The 16,868-nt window shown below is 42.1% G+C and overlaps 1 protein-coding gene across 4 annotated transcripts in view; it reads left to right on the forward strand.

Annotated features, from left to right (window-relative positions):
- WDFY2 (WD repeat and FYVE domain containing 2) overlaps positions 1–16,868 on the forward strand; it is a 192,597-nt gene that overhangs the window by 88,722 nt on the left and 87,007 nt on the right. For all 4 annotated transcript variants that reach the window (XM_061434676.1, XM_061434675.1, XM_061434677.1 and 1 more), the window contains one exon: positions 2,005–2,078. In XM_061434676.1, the coding sequence (XP_061290660.1) occupies positions 2,005–2,078 (74 nt within the window). The remainder of the gene's footprint in view (positions 1–2,004; positions 2,079–16,868) is intronic.

Below are 16,868 nucleotides of genomic sequence, written 5' to 3' on the forward strand. Positions count from 1 at the left end.
TCAAGAGATCAGTGGGTTTTCTAATTATTACATAACCGGATAGGAACTTTCAAGTAAATCATAGAAAATACTTTTACATGGTCAGGGAGGCAGCTGAGTGATGAGATTTTTCTTTATTATGTGTAGCCACTTGGACTGCAGTCCAATTTTGCTTCATATATGCATACTTATAATAAATTGTTAGATATTTAAAATTTTTAACAAGAATAGCAAAATAATAAGTAAAGACCATGTTATAGAAATACTCATGTCTCTCAAACCTAAGAACTGTGTTGAGTTTTTCCATGTGTATTTTTACGTATGTGTCCTTTATGTAGTACTATAATCAGTATAATTTTTTCTTTTGCTTTTTTCAGCTAACATGATAGTTTTCCATGGAATCATTAAATTTTAATCCTGCACACATGTTATGGGATTATGAGACCTGGCATCTTAGCATGTGTGTAGAGATTTTGCCAACAGAGTTTATAGGCCAAAGATGAGTAAGACTGGCTTTCTTAGGGCAGCACATTAAATATTGTTTGATTGCTTTTCTCCCAGCAGTGTTCTTTTGGGAGTCTAGTTTAAATTTGTGGCTAAAGCAAAAGAAGATATTCTGCTATATTGGTGAAAGTTTTGGTGGGGGGGTATGTTTCTATTTATTAAATATATCATGTCTCAAAATTAGAAAAAGTAAGTAGTTTTTGCAGTTCAGAGGATTTTGTTGTTGTTGGTCATGGCCCTTGTATAGAGAATCAAAAAGATGTTACCAAGTGTTTATGAAGTGGTTCTGTTAGTAGAACTTGAAGTGTGTGTGTGTGTGTTTTTTATATAGTTTAAAGGTGTTTGAAAATAGGACTGTGTGTTTGAAATCTGTCTTTGAACCTCCTTTAGCTTTTTTTTTACCCTGTGTGACCTTGGTTAAGACATCTAATCATAACTTTAAAATGTGAATAAAAATATTTGATGTTGATTATGATTTTGATGATGGGTAATTCATGACCTGTAGGGCTACTGTGAAAAATTATGTTGAGGATGTCTATGGCAATCCAGTGGTTAAGACTCTTAGCTTCCAGTGGAGGGGAAGCAGGTTTGGTCCCTGATTGGAGTACTAAGATCCCATATGCCATGTGGTATAGCCAAAATAAATAAAAGAAAAGAAAAATGAGTGTAAGTTATGTTGAGCTTTGTAGAGCACCATTTCGATATGAAATAAAGTTGTCAAAAGGCCCCCATTCTTACTAGTAAGCATAGAGAAGGGGCTGGGAATTGGAAACTGACCTGGCAATTTGGGGTTTCCAAGCCTGCTCCTTTCACCCAGGCGTGGTGGTAGCGAGGGGGTCAGTCCCACCCGGCAGGGAGGCCCTGTCCAGGTCTGGGTGAACTGACTCACCTGACTTCTTTTCTCTGGAGCCTGGCCCTGTGTTGAGCTGGTTTTCTTTTAGATTGAGACAAAGCCTCCAAGCCTTTCCCCAATTAGCAGCCTCCTGCCTCTGCTTTGAGTACTGACAGTAAAAGACTTCTGTTAGTCCACATGCCACAAATCAGTTCTGAATTTAAAAAAAAAAATAGATTTCTGTTCATTTGTGTGCAGGGCAAGGAGGGGGACGGAAATAAGATCTTTCTTTTATGTCCCTAGTTCAGAAAAAATGGATTATTTCCATTAAAGATGGGGTTTTCATGGAAGAGAGAGGTTGGTGACAGAAGGCTCACACAGCGCAGTGTTGTTAATCTACTCGAGCAAATTTAGACTGGTATTGACAGAACAGGCAAGACCATGCGCCTTGGAACCTGTCCAGTTTGAGTGTCTTACTTGTTACAGTCGTTAAAAGGATAACTGAAAAACTCGGGGTTAGTGGTAAAATTATTGTTTTTACTTTTTGTGAGCGGGAGTTCTATGAACTGTTTGTCAGGAAATAGTGGGGGGGCGGGGAAAGTAGCCACACACTTTGAGCTAGTCAGTCACTCCTGAATCCACGAGCATCATCGTTTTGTTAATTTCATCAACATGTTCATTTCTTTCAGCTCCATGTTCATGCATGTCTTTTAACCCGGAAACAAGAAGACTGTCCATAGGTCTAGACAATGGTACAATCTCAGTAAGTACCCGTAAATAAGATTTCCAGTTGAAATACTTCCCCCTCCTGTGGACTATGTATATGTGTATTGTGATGAAAATTATTTATTAGTGGTTTTTTTTTTTCAAATTAGCAAATTAATTTCCTTGCCAAGTTAAGTGGAAATTGCAGTGCAGCAAATACTGGTAAGGTGCAGGGAGAGCTGTCATCAGTATCAAATGCCAATGACATTCAGCTTGATAGACATGTTCACCTTCACGGCGGTTAGAATAGGGGCATTATAAGGCCATGGGGTGAACTACCTGGTTCTGGGGGTTGGCAAGAGCAAGCTGTGATGCCAGCAGCTTTGATGAGATGGTTAAGCCTGGCGCCATATGTGGCCCCATGTAAGTGACAGGACATGAGGAAAACGCTCTTCTAGACCTGGGTGTCTGATCTCAACTTTGATACTTGATGTTGACCTCCTTCTTTCTCCTGCTCCTTGGGGTCTCTTTACCGTCCTCTAACATGTGAATAGAATTCTGTCCATTTGTACAAGTTTGTTAAGAAAGCACAGGACCTAGATTTAGTCTGTTGAGTAGATCCAGATAAACATTAGACCCATTGGTTAGAGGTCTTGAGGGAACTGAAGTGATCAGAGATTGGAATTTCAGGTTTTACGACTTAAATCATCTTTTTATATATTTATTTTCAACTAGTATATTAACTAGTAACATGGTTGATCTGGTAAATTCTCCAGTGTTGTCTTTACTCGTGGGCAAGAGAGGCCCTGCTCTGGGACCTGGGAATTAGAAGACCCCTCTCTGGCACACCTCCCCACAGGATGAAGGATCTGAGGGGCCAGAGGTTGTGTCCAGCCTCAGCCCTCACTCCACTCACACCCATTCTCTGGGTACTTGACTCTGGAAACTTCCTGCCCCCAAAGAGCTTAGGGCCTGCTTGTAGGGCCTCCATGGGCCTTTTCCCTGGATCTGTCCTGAGGAGGATAAAACTAATAAGTGTGCCCTTAGCCTGAAGGGTGGTTCAGGGGCAGTGATTTGAGGTGGGTAGGATGTCCGCATGGGTGGACAAGGCCCCTCAAGGTGTCGGTGGAACTGGGGGAACTGGGAGTGGAAAGGGGCCTGGGTTGGCCCTCTCCTGTCACCACACTATGACAGGGAACTTCAAAGGGCCTAAAAATTCTGACTTTATACCTGTGCCTCCAAGTGGTTGAAGGTATGTTTGTCTAGATTGGAGGAAGAGACCAATTGGAGGAAGAGACCATATGTAATAGTTTAACTTAACTTAAAACTTTTAACAAATTTAGATACATGGAATGTGGGTCTTCCTTTCTGGTCTTGACCCAGCCCTGCTTCAGGGTCTGAAGAGGTGAGCCTGACATTTGCTATTTGATCTTTAGTGAAAACATTTGTTGGGTGGTTGTTATGGAAATTTTAACAATATTTTAACAATATTGTTACATATAACAATCAGTCCTTTGCCAAATATTTACAGAAGTCCTATAAGAGCTAATGCATTTGGGAGGTCTGTAAACCCTGTTCCTTAGGATGGAATTGAAGGTCATGATACAGATTGTTGTCTTTTTTAAAGAGAGCCATTTGTAACAAGTGTGGTGTGTGCAGTATAAATTTACTTTTAAAAGGCAAGGAGAGATAATTGGATTGTTCAGTGAGCTGAAGCTTCATCACAAGAGAAAATCTGAAAAGATGAGCTGAGATCCATTTATTGCCAGCAGTTCATGCAATAGTACCTGTGACACTATCTGTGAAAAACCTCTGTGTGTATAGCATATAAGAGATGCTTTGCATTTTGTGAAGTCAGTATTGGGGATTGATGGGTGCTGATAAATTTGGCTTTGAAGGCAAGACAGGTGAGCAAAGTAAGTTCTGGAGAGTTCTGGCTATTTATTGAATCATTATTCCTTTAGTAAATGAAATTGCCAGAAAACTGGATCATAGTGAGGAACTGGACCAAAATGGTTCGTTCTCTGGATGTGTCAGCTTGGTGTCAAGATACCAAATCTCATCTTACTTGATCTTCTAAAAAAGATTAAGACTCTGGCTTGAATGAAATAATTTCCTTAAAATTCTCTCTTGTATATTGCTGAAGAAGATGAATTGTATACCCTACCTGTTTTCATCTGAAGAATTGTAAAGAGTTCTGTATTAGGGAACAATATAGTGAGAGAACAGGGTGTTTAATGTTCAGAATTCTCATTGATCACTACAATATGAGGTTCTTTACTAAAAATACTTACAGAATCTCACCTATTGAATAGTTTACTTGCTGGACATGAGAAATTCTTTTCAGAGACCGTAAATATTCTGTTTCCTAAATATACCAAATATATTTTAGAAGAAATACTATTGGTTCACTTACTTTAAAACACAGAAAGTAAATCCTTATTTCACTTTATTTTGCTGCATAAAAGAGATTGAAGAGGCAGTTAACCTTGTGTAACTGAGCAGTGTATTAAAAATGAAGTAGAGAGCTTCCCTGGTGGCTCAGTGGTAAAGAATCTGCCTGCTAATATAGGGGGAGACACAGGTTTGATCCCTTATCCGGGAAAATCCCACATGTTGTGGGGCAGCTAAGCCTCTGAGCCACAACTATTGAGCCAGTGCTCTAGAGCCAGGGAGCCACAGCTACTGAAGCCCCCATGCCCTGGAGCCTGTGCTCCGCAAGAGAAGCCACCGCAATGAGAAACCCACACACCGCATCTAGAGAGTAGCTCCCACTCACCGCAGCTAGAGAAAAGCCTGAGCATCAGCACAGACGGAGCACAGCCAAAAATAAACAAACACAATCTTTAAAAAAATGAAATAGAGGTAACACAAAGAGAGACCATTCTTTCAAAAGTTTGGCCACAAAAGGAGAGGGTAGGAGAGAGAGAGTGAGTGCTAGAGCAAGGTGTGATGGTAGACGAGCACCCAGAGGGTCCAGAACAATGTGGAGAATTTAGGTTTGGGAAAGAGTGGGGAGACTTAATTTTTAAGGTAGGCAAAGACAAAGGCTGTTTTGAGATATAAGAGAGAAATGACCTTTTATTTCTCTCATGAAGCAGCAAGTTAGATCACCTACTGAGAGAAGCAAAGCTGAAGGTGGTTTATTTTCATGTCCATAGCTTTTGTTCTTTCTGATCGTGTAGCCCAGAGCCTCCTTCCACCATCCTGGTCGACAGTCCCAGTTATCTCTCAAGGTCTTGTTCAAATGTCGTCTTTTCTCTCTTTCTTTTTTTCCTTTTTTCTTGGACTAGTGGTTCCTGAGGCCTCCCAATTAAAATTTATCACATGTAATACTCGGTAGGTTAGTTACATCATACTGCTTATTTAACCTATTTTGTGAAAAGTTTTAAGTCTGTCTCCTCCATTAAAGTGTTCACTAAGAAACTGGCCAGTATTTTATCCATCTCCTCTCCCATTGGATCTTAGCTAGTGTGGTTCTTTGTAGTACAAATTAGGGACTCAGTGAATAATTTGTTAAATAAGTTGTTGACTAAGTATATATCTGATCAGATCAGTCGCTCAGTCGTGTCCAACTCTTTGCGACCCCATGAATCACAGCACACCAGGCCTCCCTGTCCATCACCAACTCCCAGAGTTCACTCAGACTCACGTCCATCGAGTCAGTGATGCCATCCAGTCATCTCATCCTCTGTCGTCCCCTTCTCCTCCTGCCCCCAATCCCTCCCTCCCAGCATCAGAGTCTTTTCCAATGAGTCAACTCTTCGCATGAGGTGGCCAAAGTACTGGAGTTTCAGCTTTAGCATCATTCCTTCCAAAGAAATCCCAGGGCTGATCTCCTTCAGAATGGACTGGTTGGATCTCCTTGCAGTCCAAGGGACTCTCAAGAGTCTTCTCCAACACCACAGTTCAAAAGCATCAATTCTTCGGCGCTCAGCCTTCTTCACAGTCCAACTCTCACATCCATACATGACCACTGGAAAAACCATAGCCTTGACTAGACGAACCTTTGTTGGCAAAGTAACATCTCTGCTTTCGAATATGCTATCTAGGTTGGTCATAACTTTCCTTCCAAGGAGTAAGCGTCTTTTAATTTCATGGCTGCAGTCACCATCTGTAGTGATTTTGGAGCCCCCTAAAATAAAGTCTGACACTGTTTCCACTGTTTCCCCATCTATTTCCCATGAAGTGGTGGGACCAGATGCCATGATCTTTGTTTTCTGAATGTTGAGCTTTAAGCCAACTTTTTCACTCTCCTCTTTCACTTTCATCAAGAGGCTTTTGAGTTCCTCTTCACTTTCTGCCATAAGGGTGGTGTCATCTGCATATCTGAGGTTATTGATATTTCTCCCGGCAATCTTGATTCCAGATTGTGTTTCTTCCAGTCCAGCGTTTCTCATGATGTACTCTGCATAGAAGTTAAATAAGCAGGGTGACAATATACAGCCTTGACGAACTCCTTTTCCTATTTGGAACCAGTCTGTTGTTCCATGTCCAGTTCTAACTGTTGCTTCCTGACCTGCATACAAATTTCTCAAGAGGCAGGTCAGGTGGTCTGGTATTCCCATCTCTTTCAGAATTTTCCACAGTTTCTTGTGATCCACACAGTCAAAGGCTTTGGCATAGTCAATAAAGCAGAAATAGATGTTTTTCTGGAATTCTCTTGCTTTTTCTATGATCCAGCAGATGTTGGCAATTTGATCTCTGGTTCCTCTGCCTTTTCTAAAACCAGCTTGAACATCAGGAAGTTCATGGTTCACATATTGCTGAAGCCTGGCTTGGAGAATTTTGAGCATTACTTTACTAGCGTGTGAGATGAGTGCAATTGTGCGGTAGTTTGAGCATTCTTTGGCATTGCCTTTCTTTGGGATCGGAATGAAAATTGACCTTTTCCAGTCCTGTGGCCACTGCTGAGTTTTCCAAATTTGCTGGCATATTGAGTGCAGCACTTTCACAGCATCATCTTTCAGGATTTGGAATAGCTCAACTGGAATTCCATCACCTCCACTAGCTTTGTTCATAGTGATGTTTTCTAAGGCCCACTTGACTTCACATTCCAGGATGTCTGTCTCTAGGTGAGTGATCACACCATCGTGATTATCTGGGTCGTGAAGATCTTTTTTGTACAGTTCTCCTGTGTATTCTTGCCATCTCTTCTTAATATCTTCTGCTTCTGTTAGGTCCATACCATTTCTGTCCTTTATCGAGCTCATCTTTGCATGAAATGTTCCTTTGGTATCTCTGATTTTCTTGAAGAGATCTATAGTCTTTCCCATTCTGTTGTTTTCCTCTATTTCTTTGCATTGATTGCTGAAGAAGGCTTTCTTATCTCTTCTTGCTATTCTTTGGAACTCTGCATTCAGATGTTTATATCTTTCCTTTTCTCCTTTGCTTTTCGCTTCTCTTCTTTTCACAGCTATTTGTAAGGCCTCCCCAGACAGCCATTTTGCTTTTTTGCATTTCTTTTCTATGGGAATGGTCTTGATCCCTGTCTCCTGTACAATGTCACAAATCTCATTCCATAGTTCACCAGGCAGTCTATCTATCAGATCTAGGCCCTTAAATCTATTCTCCTGTAGAATGTCACAAATCTCATTCCATAGTTCACCAGGCAGTCTATCTGTCAGATCTAGGCCCTTAAATCTGAGAAATAGATTTATAATATCTGTATTATAAATGTATAATCATAAGGGATTTGATTTAGGTCATACCTGAATGGTCTAGTGGTTTTCCCTACTTTCTTCAATTTAAGTCTGAATTTGGCAATAAGGAGTTCATGGTCTGAGCCACAGTTGGCTCCTGGTCTTGTTTTTGCTGACTGTATAGAGCTTCTCCATCTTTGGCTGCAAAGAATATAATCAATCTGATTTCGGTGTTGACCATCTGGTGATGTCCATGTATAGAGCCTTCTCTTGTGTTGTTGGAAGAGGGTGTTTGCTATGACCAGTGCATTTTCTTGGCAAAACTCTATCAGTCTTTGCCCTGCTTCATTCCGTATTCCAAGGCCAAATTTGCCTGTTACTCCAGGTGTTTCTGGACTTGCTGCTTTTGCATTCCAGTCCCCTATAATGAAAAGGACATCTTTTTTGGGTGTTAGTTCTAAAAGGTCTTGTAGGTCTTCATAGAACCATTCAACTTCAGGTTCTCCAGCGTTATTGGTTGGGGCATAGACTTGGATTATTGTGATATTGAATGGTTTGCCTTGGAAACGAACAGAGATCATTCTGTCGTTTTTGAGATTGTATCCAAGTACTGCATTTCGGACTCTTTTGTTGACTATGATGGCCACTCCATTTCTTCTGAGGGATTCCTGCCTGCAGTAGTAGATATAATGGTCATCTGAGTTAAATTCACCCATTCCAGTCCATTTCAGTTCGCTGATTCCTAGAATGTTGACATTCACTCTTGCCATCTCTCATTTGACCACTTCCAATTTGCCTTGATTCATGGACCTGACATTCCAGGTTCCTGTGCAATATTGCTCTTTACAGCATCGGACCTTGCTTCTATCACCAGTCACATCCACAGCTGGATATTGTTTTTGCTTTGGCTCCATCCCTTAGTATATATTAATATAGTTGGTTGTAATAAGTACCTGCTTAAATTCTGAGATAGTTTATTTGTACAGTTCTCTTGCTATTCAAAATGATTTTCAGAATGGAACTAACTTCTACAGGGGAAGAAGTTATGCCAATAATTTAATTCATCCTGCATTTGAGTTTTCAGAAACGCCTTCTGTTTTAATGTTGAAAGAAGTCAGTCAGATTGTGCTAACTGCTATTCATGATGAAGTGGGACTTAAAATAATGCCTTGTGTATTCTAATCAGCCAACAAATATGTAAATATCAACTGTGTGCAAACCCTTCTGCTCAGCTCTAACATGTGACTCCTGATGTCAAAGAGCTTGTTCAGCTTGGGGCAGAATGAAAAGTGAAGTTATGAAATAAATATTAATAACACAAAGTAAAAAAAAAAATACAGGAGGAGTACCACCACACTGGTAAACGTGATGGTGGCAAGCCAGTGAGGTCAGAAGAAAGTAGTGGAGAACAGTCTGGGGTGGCTCCATGGAGACTGATAAAGATAGGAAGGAAAAGGTATTTTAGGCACAATGAATGGCATGGGGGCGGGGTGGGGGGAACTCATGCTCATCTTTATATTTTTCCTTCTTCATCCAAACTGTTAGGGAGGGAGTCCCGTAGTAGTCCAGTGGTTAGGAATCTACCTGCCAATGCAGGGGAAATGGGTTCGATCCCTGATCTGGGAAGATGCCACATGCCTTAGGGCAACTAAGCCTGTGCACCCTTGAGCCTGTGCTCTGAACCAAGAGAGGCCACCACAATGAGAAGAAAGAGTACTGCAATTAGAGAGTAGCCCTGTTTGCTGCAACTACAAAAAGCCTGTGTGCAGCAAGGAAGACCCAGTGCAGCCAAATAAGTAAATAAACTAACAACAGAAAAAACTTAAAAAAAAAGAAACCCAAAACTGTTAGGGAGCCAAGAGTTTTATTAAAATCTTGCCAAGATAAATACATAGTCACTGGAAAGTTTTTGAACAAGGCCCCAAGTTTATAAAATCTCTGTTCTTTGAAGATGAATTTCATATATGTGTTACAGGAAGTTTGATTGTGATGAGTGGAAAGGATTGCTCGGTATGGTAATGAGCATTCAGAATAAGAGTTACTGTATAAAAATAAATGATATTGACCATGTATGGATTTGATACTACCGTTTGGGTAGTTCTTGTGGTTACTATAGTCTTCGAGTTTGTATCATTTATCCAAGGAAATGAAAAAGGAAAGAGAACCTTTATTGAGCGTTACTGTGTACCAGGCACTCTGCATGCGCGTGTTCAGTCGTGTCTGATTCTTTGAGACCCTTTGGACTGTAACCCGCCAGGTTCCTCTTCCTCTGTCTGTGGGATTTTCCAGGCCAGAATTCTGGAGTGGATTACCATTTCCTCCTGCAGGGGATCTTTCCAACCCGGGAATCGACCCTCACTGCCTGCATAGCAGTCAGACTGCTTATCTGCTGAGCCACTGGGGAAGGCCCATCAGGCACTCTGCTTTACGTATACTCCCTCATTACAGCTTCAAAGTAATTCTATGATGTAGGTGATATTACTCACATTTTTCGGATAAGACTGAGGCCTAGAGAGTTCACATGCTTCCCCGGCTCACTTAGCCAGGAAATAGCTCCTAGTGGAGCTGGGGACTCTGTGTGCCTTGAAGCCTGGGCTTTGTCCTCACCCCACACTGCTGGTCAGGAGCCATTCCTGCCTCTGTTCAAGGCTTTCCCTCCTGTCTGTTGCCTCATTCGGTTATGGGTCTGTTTGCTTCACCTGACTGTCATCTGCCTGAAGGCAGAGGCCACGAGCTTCCGTGTTGTTTCCTGGGCCACTATGGAAACTTTGTGAAAGGTCTGTTGAAGGAAAGAGCGAGGGCATTGCAGTTCCTGCCACTCAGGATGCTACAGCCACAGTTGGGCACTTAACCAGAAGGATAAAATTACTCTCAACAGTTGATGTGATGAGTGCACCTTATGTTTAAATGACAGGTTTAAGCGTATAGAAGAATTTGAGGTCCATACTCTGCTTCCTGAAATTAGTAAGATAGATACATGAAGCAAACAACTGAAAAACCTAAATAGAAATATTATGTGTTCCTGAAAGTTTGTGAGACTGCTGGAATCCTTGGAGTTCCTTGCCTGGTAGATGGGTCACTCCAGTCCCTGCCCGCATCTTTTTTATTTTTTTAATTAAGGGTTATTTTAAAAAATGATTATTATTTTTTATGTTTTGGTCATGCAGTGCAGGATGTGGGATCTTAGTTCCTTTACCAGGGGTCAGCCCCTTGCCCCCTGCATTGGAAGCTCAGAGTCTTAACCACTGGACCGCCAGGGAAGTCGCCCTGCCCACATCTGCACATCGCCTTACTCTCTGTGTCTTCACATGACCTTCTTATAAGTCATTGGATGGAGGGCTTACCCTCATCCAATATTATCTTGTTTTAACTAATTATATCTGCAGAGACCTTCGTTCCAAATAAAGTCATATTCTGAGGTTCCAGGTGGATATGGATTTTGGGAGGACAGTATTCAACCCAGGCAATAATGTTATTTACAGTGTCCTAACACTGTAACGTCCTAATGTTATTTACTGTGTCCTAACAGTTGCTTAGGAAGCAATTTTGTGAATGTATAAAATGATGCCTTTGGAGGTATCTAAAGATATTAATGTTCAAACTGGATTTAGAAAAGGCAGAGAAACCAGAGATCAAATTGCCAACATCCATTGGATCATCAAAAAGCAAGAGAGTTCCAGAAAAACATCTACTTCTGCTTTATTGACTACACCAAAGGCTTTGACTGTGTAGATCACAACAAACCAAGGAAAATTCTTAAAGAGATGGGAATACCAGACCACTTTATCTGCCTCCTGAGAAATCTGTATGCAGGTCAAGAAGCAATAGATAGAACCGAACATGGAACAATGGACTGATTCCAAATCGGGAAAGGAGTACATCAAGGCTGTATATTGTCACCCTGCTTATTTAACTTATATGCATAGTACATCTGCTTATTTAACTTATATGCATAGTACATCATGAGAAATGCTGGCCTGGATAAAGCACAAGCTGGAATCAAGATTGCCAGGAAAAATATCAATAATCGCATATATGCAGAGGATACCACCCTTATGGCAGAAAGTGAAAAAGAACTAAAGAGCTCTTGATGAAAATGAAAGAGGAGAGTGAAAAAGTTGGCTTAAAACTCAACATTCAGAAAACTAAGATCATGGCATCCAGTTCCATCACTTCATGGCAAATAGATGAGGAAACAGTGGAAACAGTGGCTGACTTTATTTTTGGGGGCTCCAAAATCACTGCCGATGATAATTGCAGCCATGAAATTAAAATATACTTCCTCCTTGGAAGAAAAGCTATGACCAACCCTAGACAGCATATTAAAAAGCAGAGACATTACTTTGCCACAAAGGTCTGTCTAGTCAGATCAGATCAGATCAGTCGCTCAGTCGTGTCCGACTCTTTTTGACCCCATGAATCGCAGCACGCCAGGCCTCCCTGTCCATCACCAACTCCCGGAGTTCACTCAGACTCACGTCCATCGACTCAGTGATGCCATCCAGCCATTTCATCCTCTGTCGTCCCCTTCTCCTCCTGCCCCCAATCCCTCCCAGCATCAGAGTCTTTTCCAATGAGTCAACTCTTCTCATGAGGTGGCCAAAGTACTGGAGTTTCAGCTTTAGCATCATTCCTTCCAAAGAAATCCCAGGGCTGATCTCCTTCAGAATGGACTGGTTGGATCTCCTTGCAGTCCAAGCCACTCCCAAGAGTCTTCTCCAACACCACAGTTCAAAAGCATCAATTCTTTGGCGCTCAGCCTTCTTCACAGTCCAACTCACATCCATACATGACCACAGGAAAAACCATAGCCTTGACTAGATGAACCTTTGTTGGCAAAGTAACATATCTGCTTTCGAATATGCTATCTAGGTTGGTCATAACTTTCCTTCCAAGGAGTAAGCGTCTTTTAATTTCATGGCTGCAGTCACCATCTGTAGTGATTTTGGAGCCCCCCAAAATAAGGTCTGACACTGTTTCCACTGTTTCCCCATCTATTTCCCATGAAGTGGTGGGACCAGATGCCATGATCTTTGTTTTCTGAATGTTGAGCTTTAAGCCAACTTTTTCACTCTCCTCTTTCACTTTCATCAAGAGGCTTTTGAGTTCCTCTTCACTTTCTGCCATAAGGGTGGTGTCATCTGCATATCTGAGGTTATTGATATTTCTCCCGGCAATCTTGATTCCAGTTTGTGTTTCTTCCAGTCCAGTGTTTCTCATGATGTACTCTGCATATAAGTTAAAGAAACAGGGTGACAATATACAGCCTTGATGAACTCCTTTTCCTATTTAGAACCAGTCTGTTGTTCCATGTCCAGTTCTAACTGTTGCTTCCTGACCTGCTTTTCCAGTAGTCATGTATGGATGTGAGAGTTAGAGTCTAAAGAAAGCTGAGTGCTGAAGAATTGATGCTTTTGAACTGTGGTGTTGGAGAAGACTCTTGAGACTCCCTTAGACTGCAAGAAGATCAAACCAGTCAATCCTAAAGGAAGTCAGTCCTGAATATTCATTGGAAGGACTGATGCTGAAGCTGAAGCTCCAATACTTTGGCCACCTGATGCAAAGAGCTGACTCATTGGAAAAGACCCTGATGCTGGGAAAGATTAAAAGGCAGGAGGAGAAGGGGACGACAGAGGATGAGATGGTTGGATGGCATCACCGACTTGTTTGGACGTGTGTTTGAGTAATGGAGTTGGTGATGGACAAGGAAGCCTGGCATGCTGCAGTCCTTGGGGTCACAAAGAATCGGACATGACTGAGTGACTGTACTGAAAGATATTAAAAGAGGACAATTCAGAATCCCTGTGGGGGACAGAAAAGATTAAATTGAAAGGGACCTTAATTCTTCTATCTAATGCCACCTTCCCCTAGATTATTGTAGTTGTTTAGTCGCTGCATTCTGTCTGACTCTTTGTGACCCCATCAACTGTAGCCTCACCAGGCTCCTCTGCCTGTGGGATTTTCCAGGCAAGAATACTGGAGCAGGTTGCCATTTCCTGCTCTGGGGATCTTCCTGACCCAGGGATTGAACCCAGGTCTCTTAGTCTTCTACATTGGCAGGCAGATTTTTCACCACTGAGCCACCAGGGAAGCTCTTCCCCTAGATTAAGTGATACATATTGGGTAGGTCACATGTCAAGATAGTGGTGACAGAGCTAGGACCTTCTCGACCCCCAGACAAATTTTTTTCTAACCATACCAAACCAATTTCTTCACACATCTAGGACAGCATGATTGCAGTGAATTGCCCCAGGATGATCACTAATGAATTGGAAGCTTGTGTTATTCCATGAATTTAGTCATTGCTAAAATAATTCTTTTAAAGCATTTGACTGTTTACCGTAACAAGGTGTCATGGATGAGTTGTTAATCACTACAGGTTGTAATAAGCCTGCAGGGGCTGAATCCAAAGGGTGAGGTCACGTTCTGTGGGGATGACAAGTAACCCATGTATAAAGCCCTTCAGCTGTACCCAAGCTTAGTGTACAGTCAGGACACTCCTTCTGGTGGGAAAGTCATCAGAAAACCTTCACCTTGATCAGCTCAGACACCACAGTGCTACAGCCAACTGGCTCCAGCTTATCACCATCATGGTGCATTTCAGGATTTGTACTTACAGGAGAATTGATGTCACTTCTGGAATTTCGCTGCCTTCTAAGAACTTCCCAGGTGGTGCTAGTGGTAAAGAACCCACCTGCCAATCCAGGAGACATAAGAGACCTGGGTTCGATCCCTGGGTTGGGAAGATCCCCTGGAGGAGGGCATGGCAACCCACTCTGGTATTCTTGCCTAGGGAATCCCATGGACAGAGGAGCCTGGCAGACTATAGGCCATATGGTCACAAAGAATCAGATATGACTCAACACTCATGCACAGGATTGCTGGTATGACACCATGCATGAATAATATCCTGCTCATGAGCTCAGTGGAGGCTAGATTTGAAGAAAGTTTCAAGAGGTCCTGTGTTCAGAGACATGTAGATACATAATCTTCCGGGCTTCCTTTGAAACTCTCACACAGCTTATGATTACACTAGCTTAACTTATGATTCCCTCATTCTCCCATGGTTTCTACCACAGAAGACCATCTTTTCTGAGTTGTTTCATCATTCTGTGACCCTGGACTTCTGGTGTGAGGAGTTCCTTTTATAGACTGTTAAATAGCCATTTGGGCTTCCCTAGTGGCTCACTGGTAAAGAATCCGCCTGCCAATGCAGGAGACTTGGATTCAGTTCCTAGGTCTGGAAGATCCCCTGGAGAAGGAAATGGCAACCCACTGCAATATTCTTGCCTGGGAAGTCCCACGGACAGAGGAGCCTGGCGGGCTACAGTCCATGGGTTCGCAAAGGAGTTGCAAGACTTGGCCCCTAAACAATGAGATAGCCATTTTCTTCTGAATTTGTGCTAATAAGTTATAATAAACTTAAATATGTATAAATATTTAAATATCATCATTAAATACACATCAGATCAGATCAGTGGCTCAGTCATGTCCGACTCTTTGCGACCCCATGAATCGCAGCACGCCAGGCCTCCTTGTCCATCACCAACTCCCGGAGTTCACTCAGACTCACGTCCATCGAGTCAGTGATGCCATCCAACCATCAGTACTGGAGTTTCAGCTTTAGCATCATTCCTTCCAAAGAAATCCCAGGGCTCATCTCCTTCAGAATGGACTGGTTGGATCTCCTTGCAGTCCAAGGGACTCTCAAGAGTCTTCTCCAACATCGCAGTTCAGAAGCATCAATTCTTCAGCGCTCAGCCTTCTTCACAGTCCAACTCTCACATCCATACATGACCACAGGGAAAACCATAGCCTTGACTAGACGGACCTTTGTTGGCAAAGTAATGTCTCTGCTTTTGAATAGTTGCTTACAGTTTATTCATACAGTATAATTCACTGAAGGTGGTTTTGTCAAAGAAAACTCTGACAGTGGGAGTATTTGTTTGGGTCACAAACCTTGGAATCTCTTAAGAACAAGCCTGTCTCTTCCTATTATGTCATCTTATAGGTAGTTCAGTTCTCTTTTGTTCAGTATCTGAATGTTATCTTAAAAGCTTGGTCAAGTCGTACTGAATGCATATGCCAAGAGCACTCTTTGGCCCCCGATTTTTTCATGGCACCTCCATTACAATTATGAACTTTTGAAGGTCCCCTTGATCCCACTTTTAGACCAATTCTGTAGCATGAATACCCGTAGGAGCACCCAGATTGCCCTGCATTTTAAATCAGGTGCTAAGAAGATCCAGTAGAGTGTGTAGTAGGTTGAAATCATTTATATGTTCCCTATAGGAGGTATCTGCCACAAAAGGTGGCCTTATGAGGATCATTATATTACTATTTTATTTATTTTAAAAAAGTTTTTTTAGTTGTGCTGCTCAGCTTGTAGGATCTTCTCTGACTGAACCTGGGCCATAGCACCACTGAACCACCAGGGAACTCTCCATATCCATATTACTATTTTATTTTATATTTTTTAGAAATGACTTAAAAATTATGACTTTTTTTGTTTTTAATATTTATTTGGCTGCTCCGAGTCTTAGTTGTGCCTTGTGGACTCTTAGTTGTGCCATGTGGGGTCTCATTCCCTGCCCAGGGATCCAGCCCAGGCCTCCTGCGTTGGAAGCATGCAGTCTTGGCCACTGGACCACCAGGGAAGTCCCTTACTGTTTTAGAAGGTGATCATCTTATCCTGGCCACATCAAACAGTGTATCTATGGTTCAGAAAGGAAATAGCTAGGAATTGATGAGTACATTATGTTCCAGTTACTTTCCCTTTGTCTTATTCCATAATAATTTCTGCCTACGCCTGGATCCTTCCCACTAGCTTTTTTTTTTTTTTTAAATGGCTATGCTGGGTCCTTGTTGCTGCACTCAGGCTTCCTCTGGTTACAGTGAGCTGGGGCTTCTCTCTAATTGCTGTGCTCGGGCTTTTCACAGCAGTGGCTTCTCTTGTTGCAGAGCACGACTCTTGGCACTCGGGCTTCAGTGGCTGTGGTGCCTGGGCTTCACTGTCCCCAGGGATGTGGGATCTTCCCGGACCAGGGATCAAACTCGTGTCTTCTGCATTGGCAGGAGGATTCTTTACCACTGAGTCACCAGGGACGAACCGCGCCCCCCACACCCTACCCATTAGCTTTTAAACTCAACTTTCTTGTTATTAAAAACAAAGTTTGTTTTTTAAGAACAACTCACTTCCCTGTTCA

Source organism: Bos javanicus, chromosome 12 (genome assembly GCF_032452875.1).
Source record: "Bos javanicus breed banteng chromosome 12, ARS-OSU_banteng_1.0, whole genome shotgun sequence".
Taxonomy (NCBI): Eukaryota; Metazoa; Chordata; class Mammalia; order Artiodactyla; family Bovidae; genus Bos; species Bos javanicus.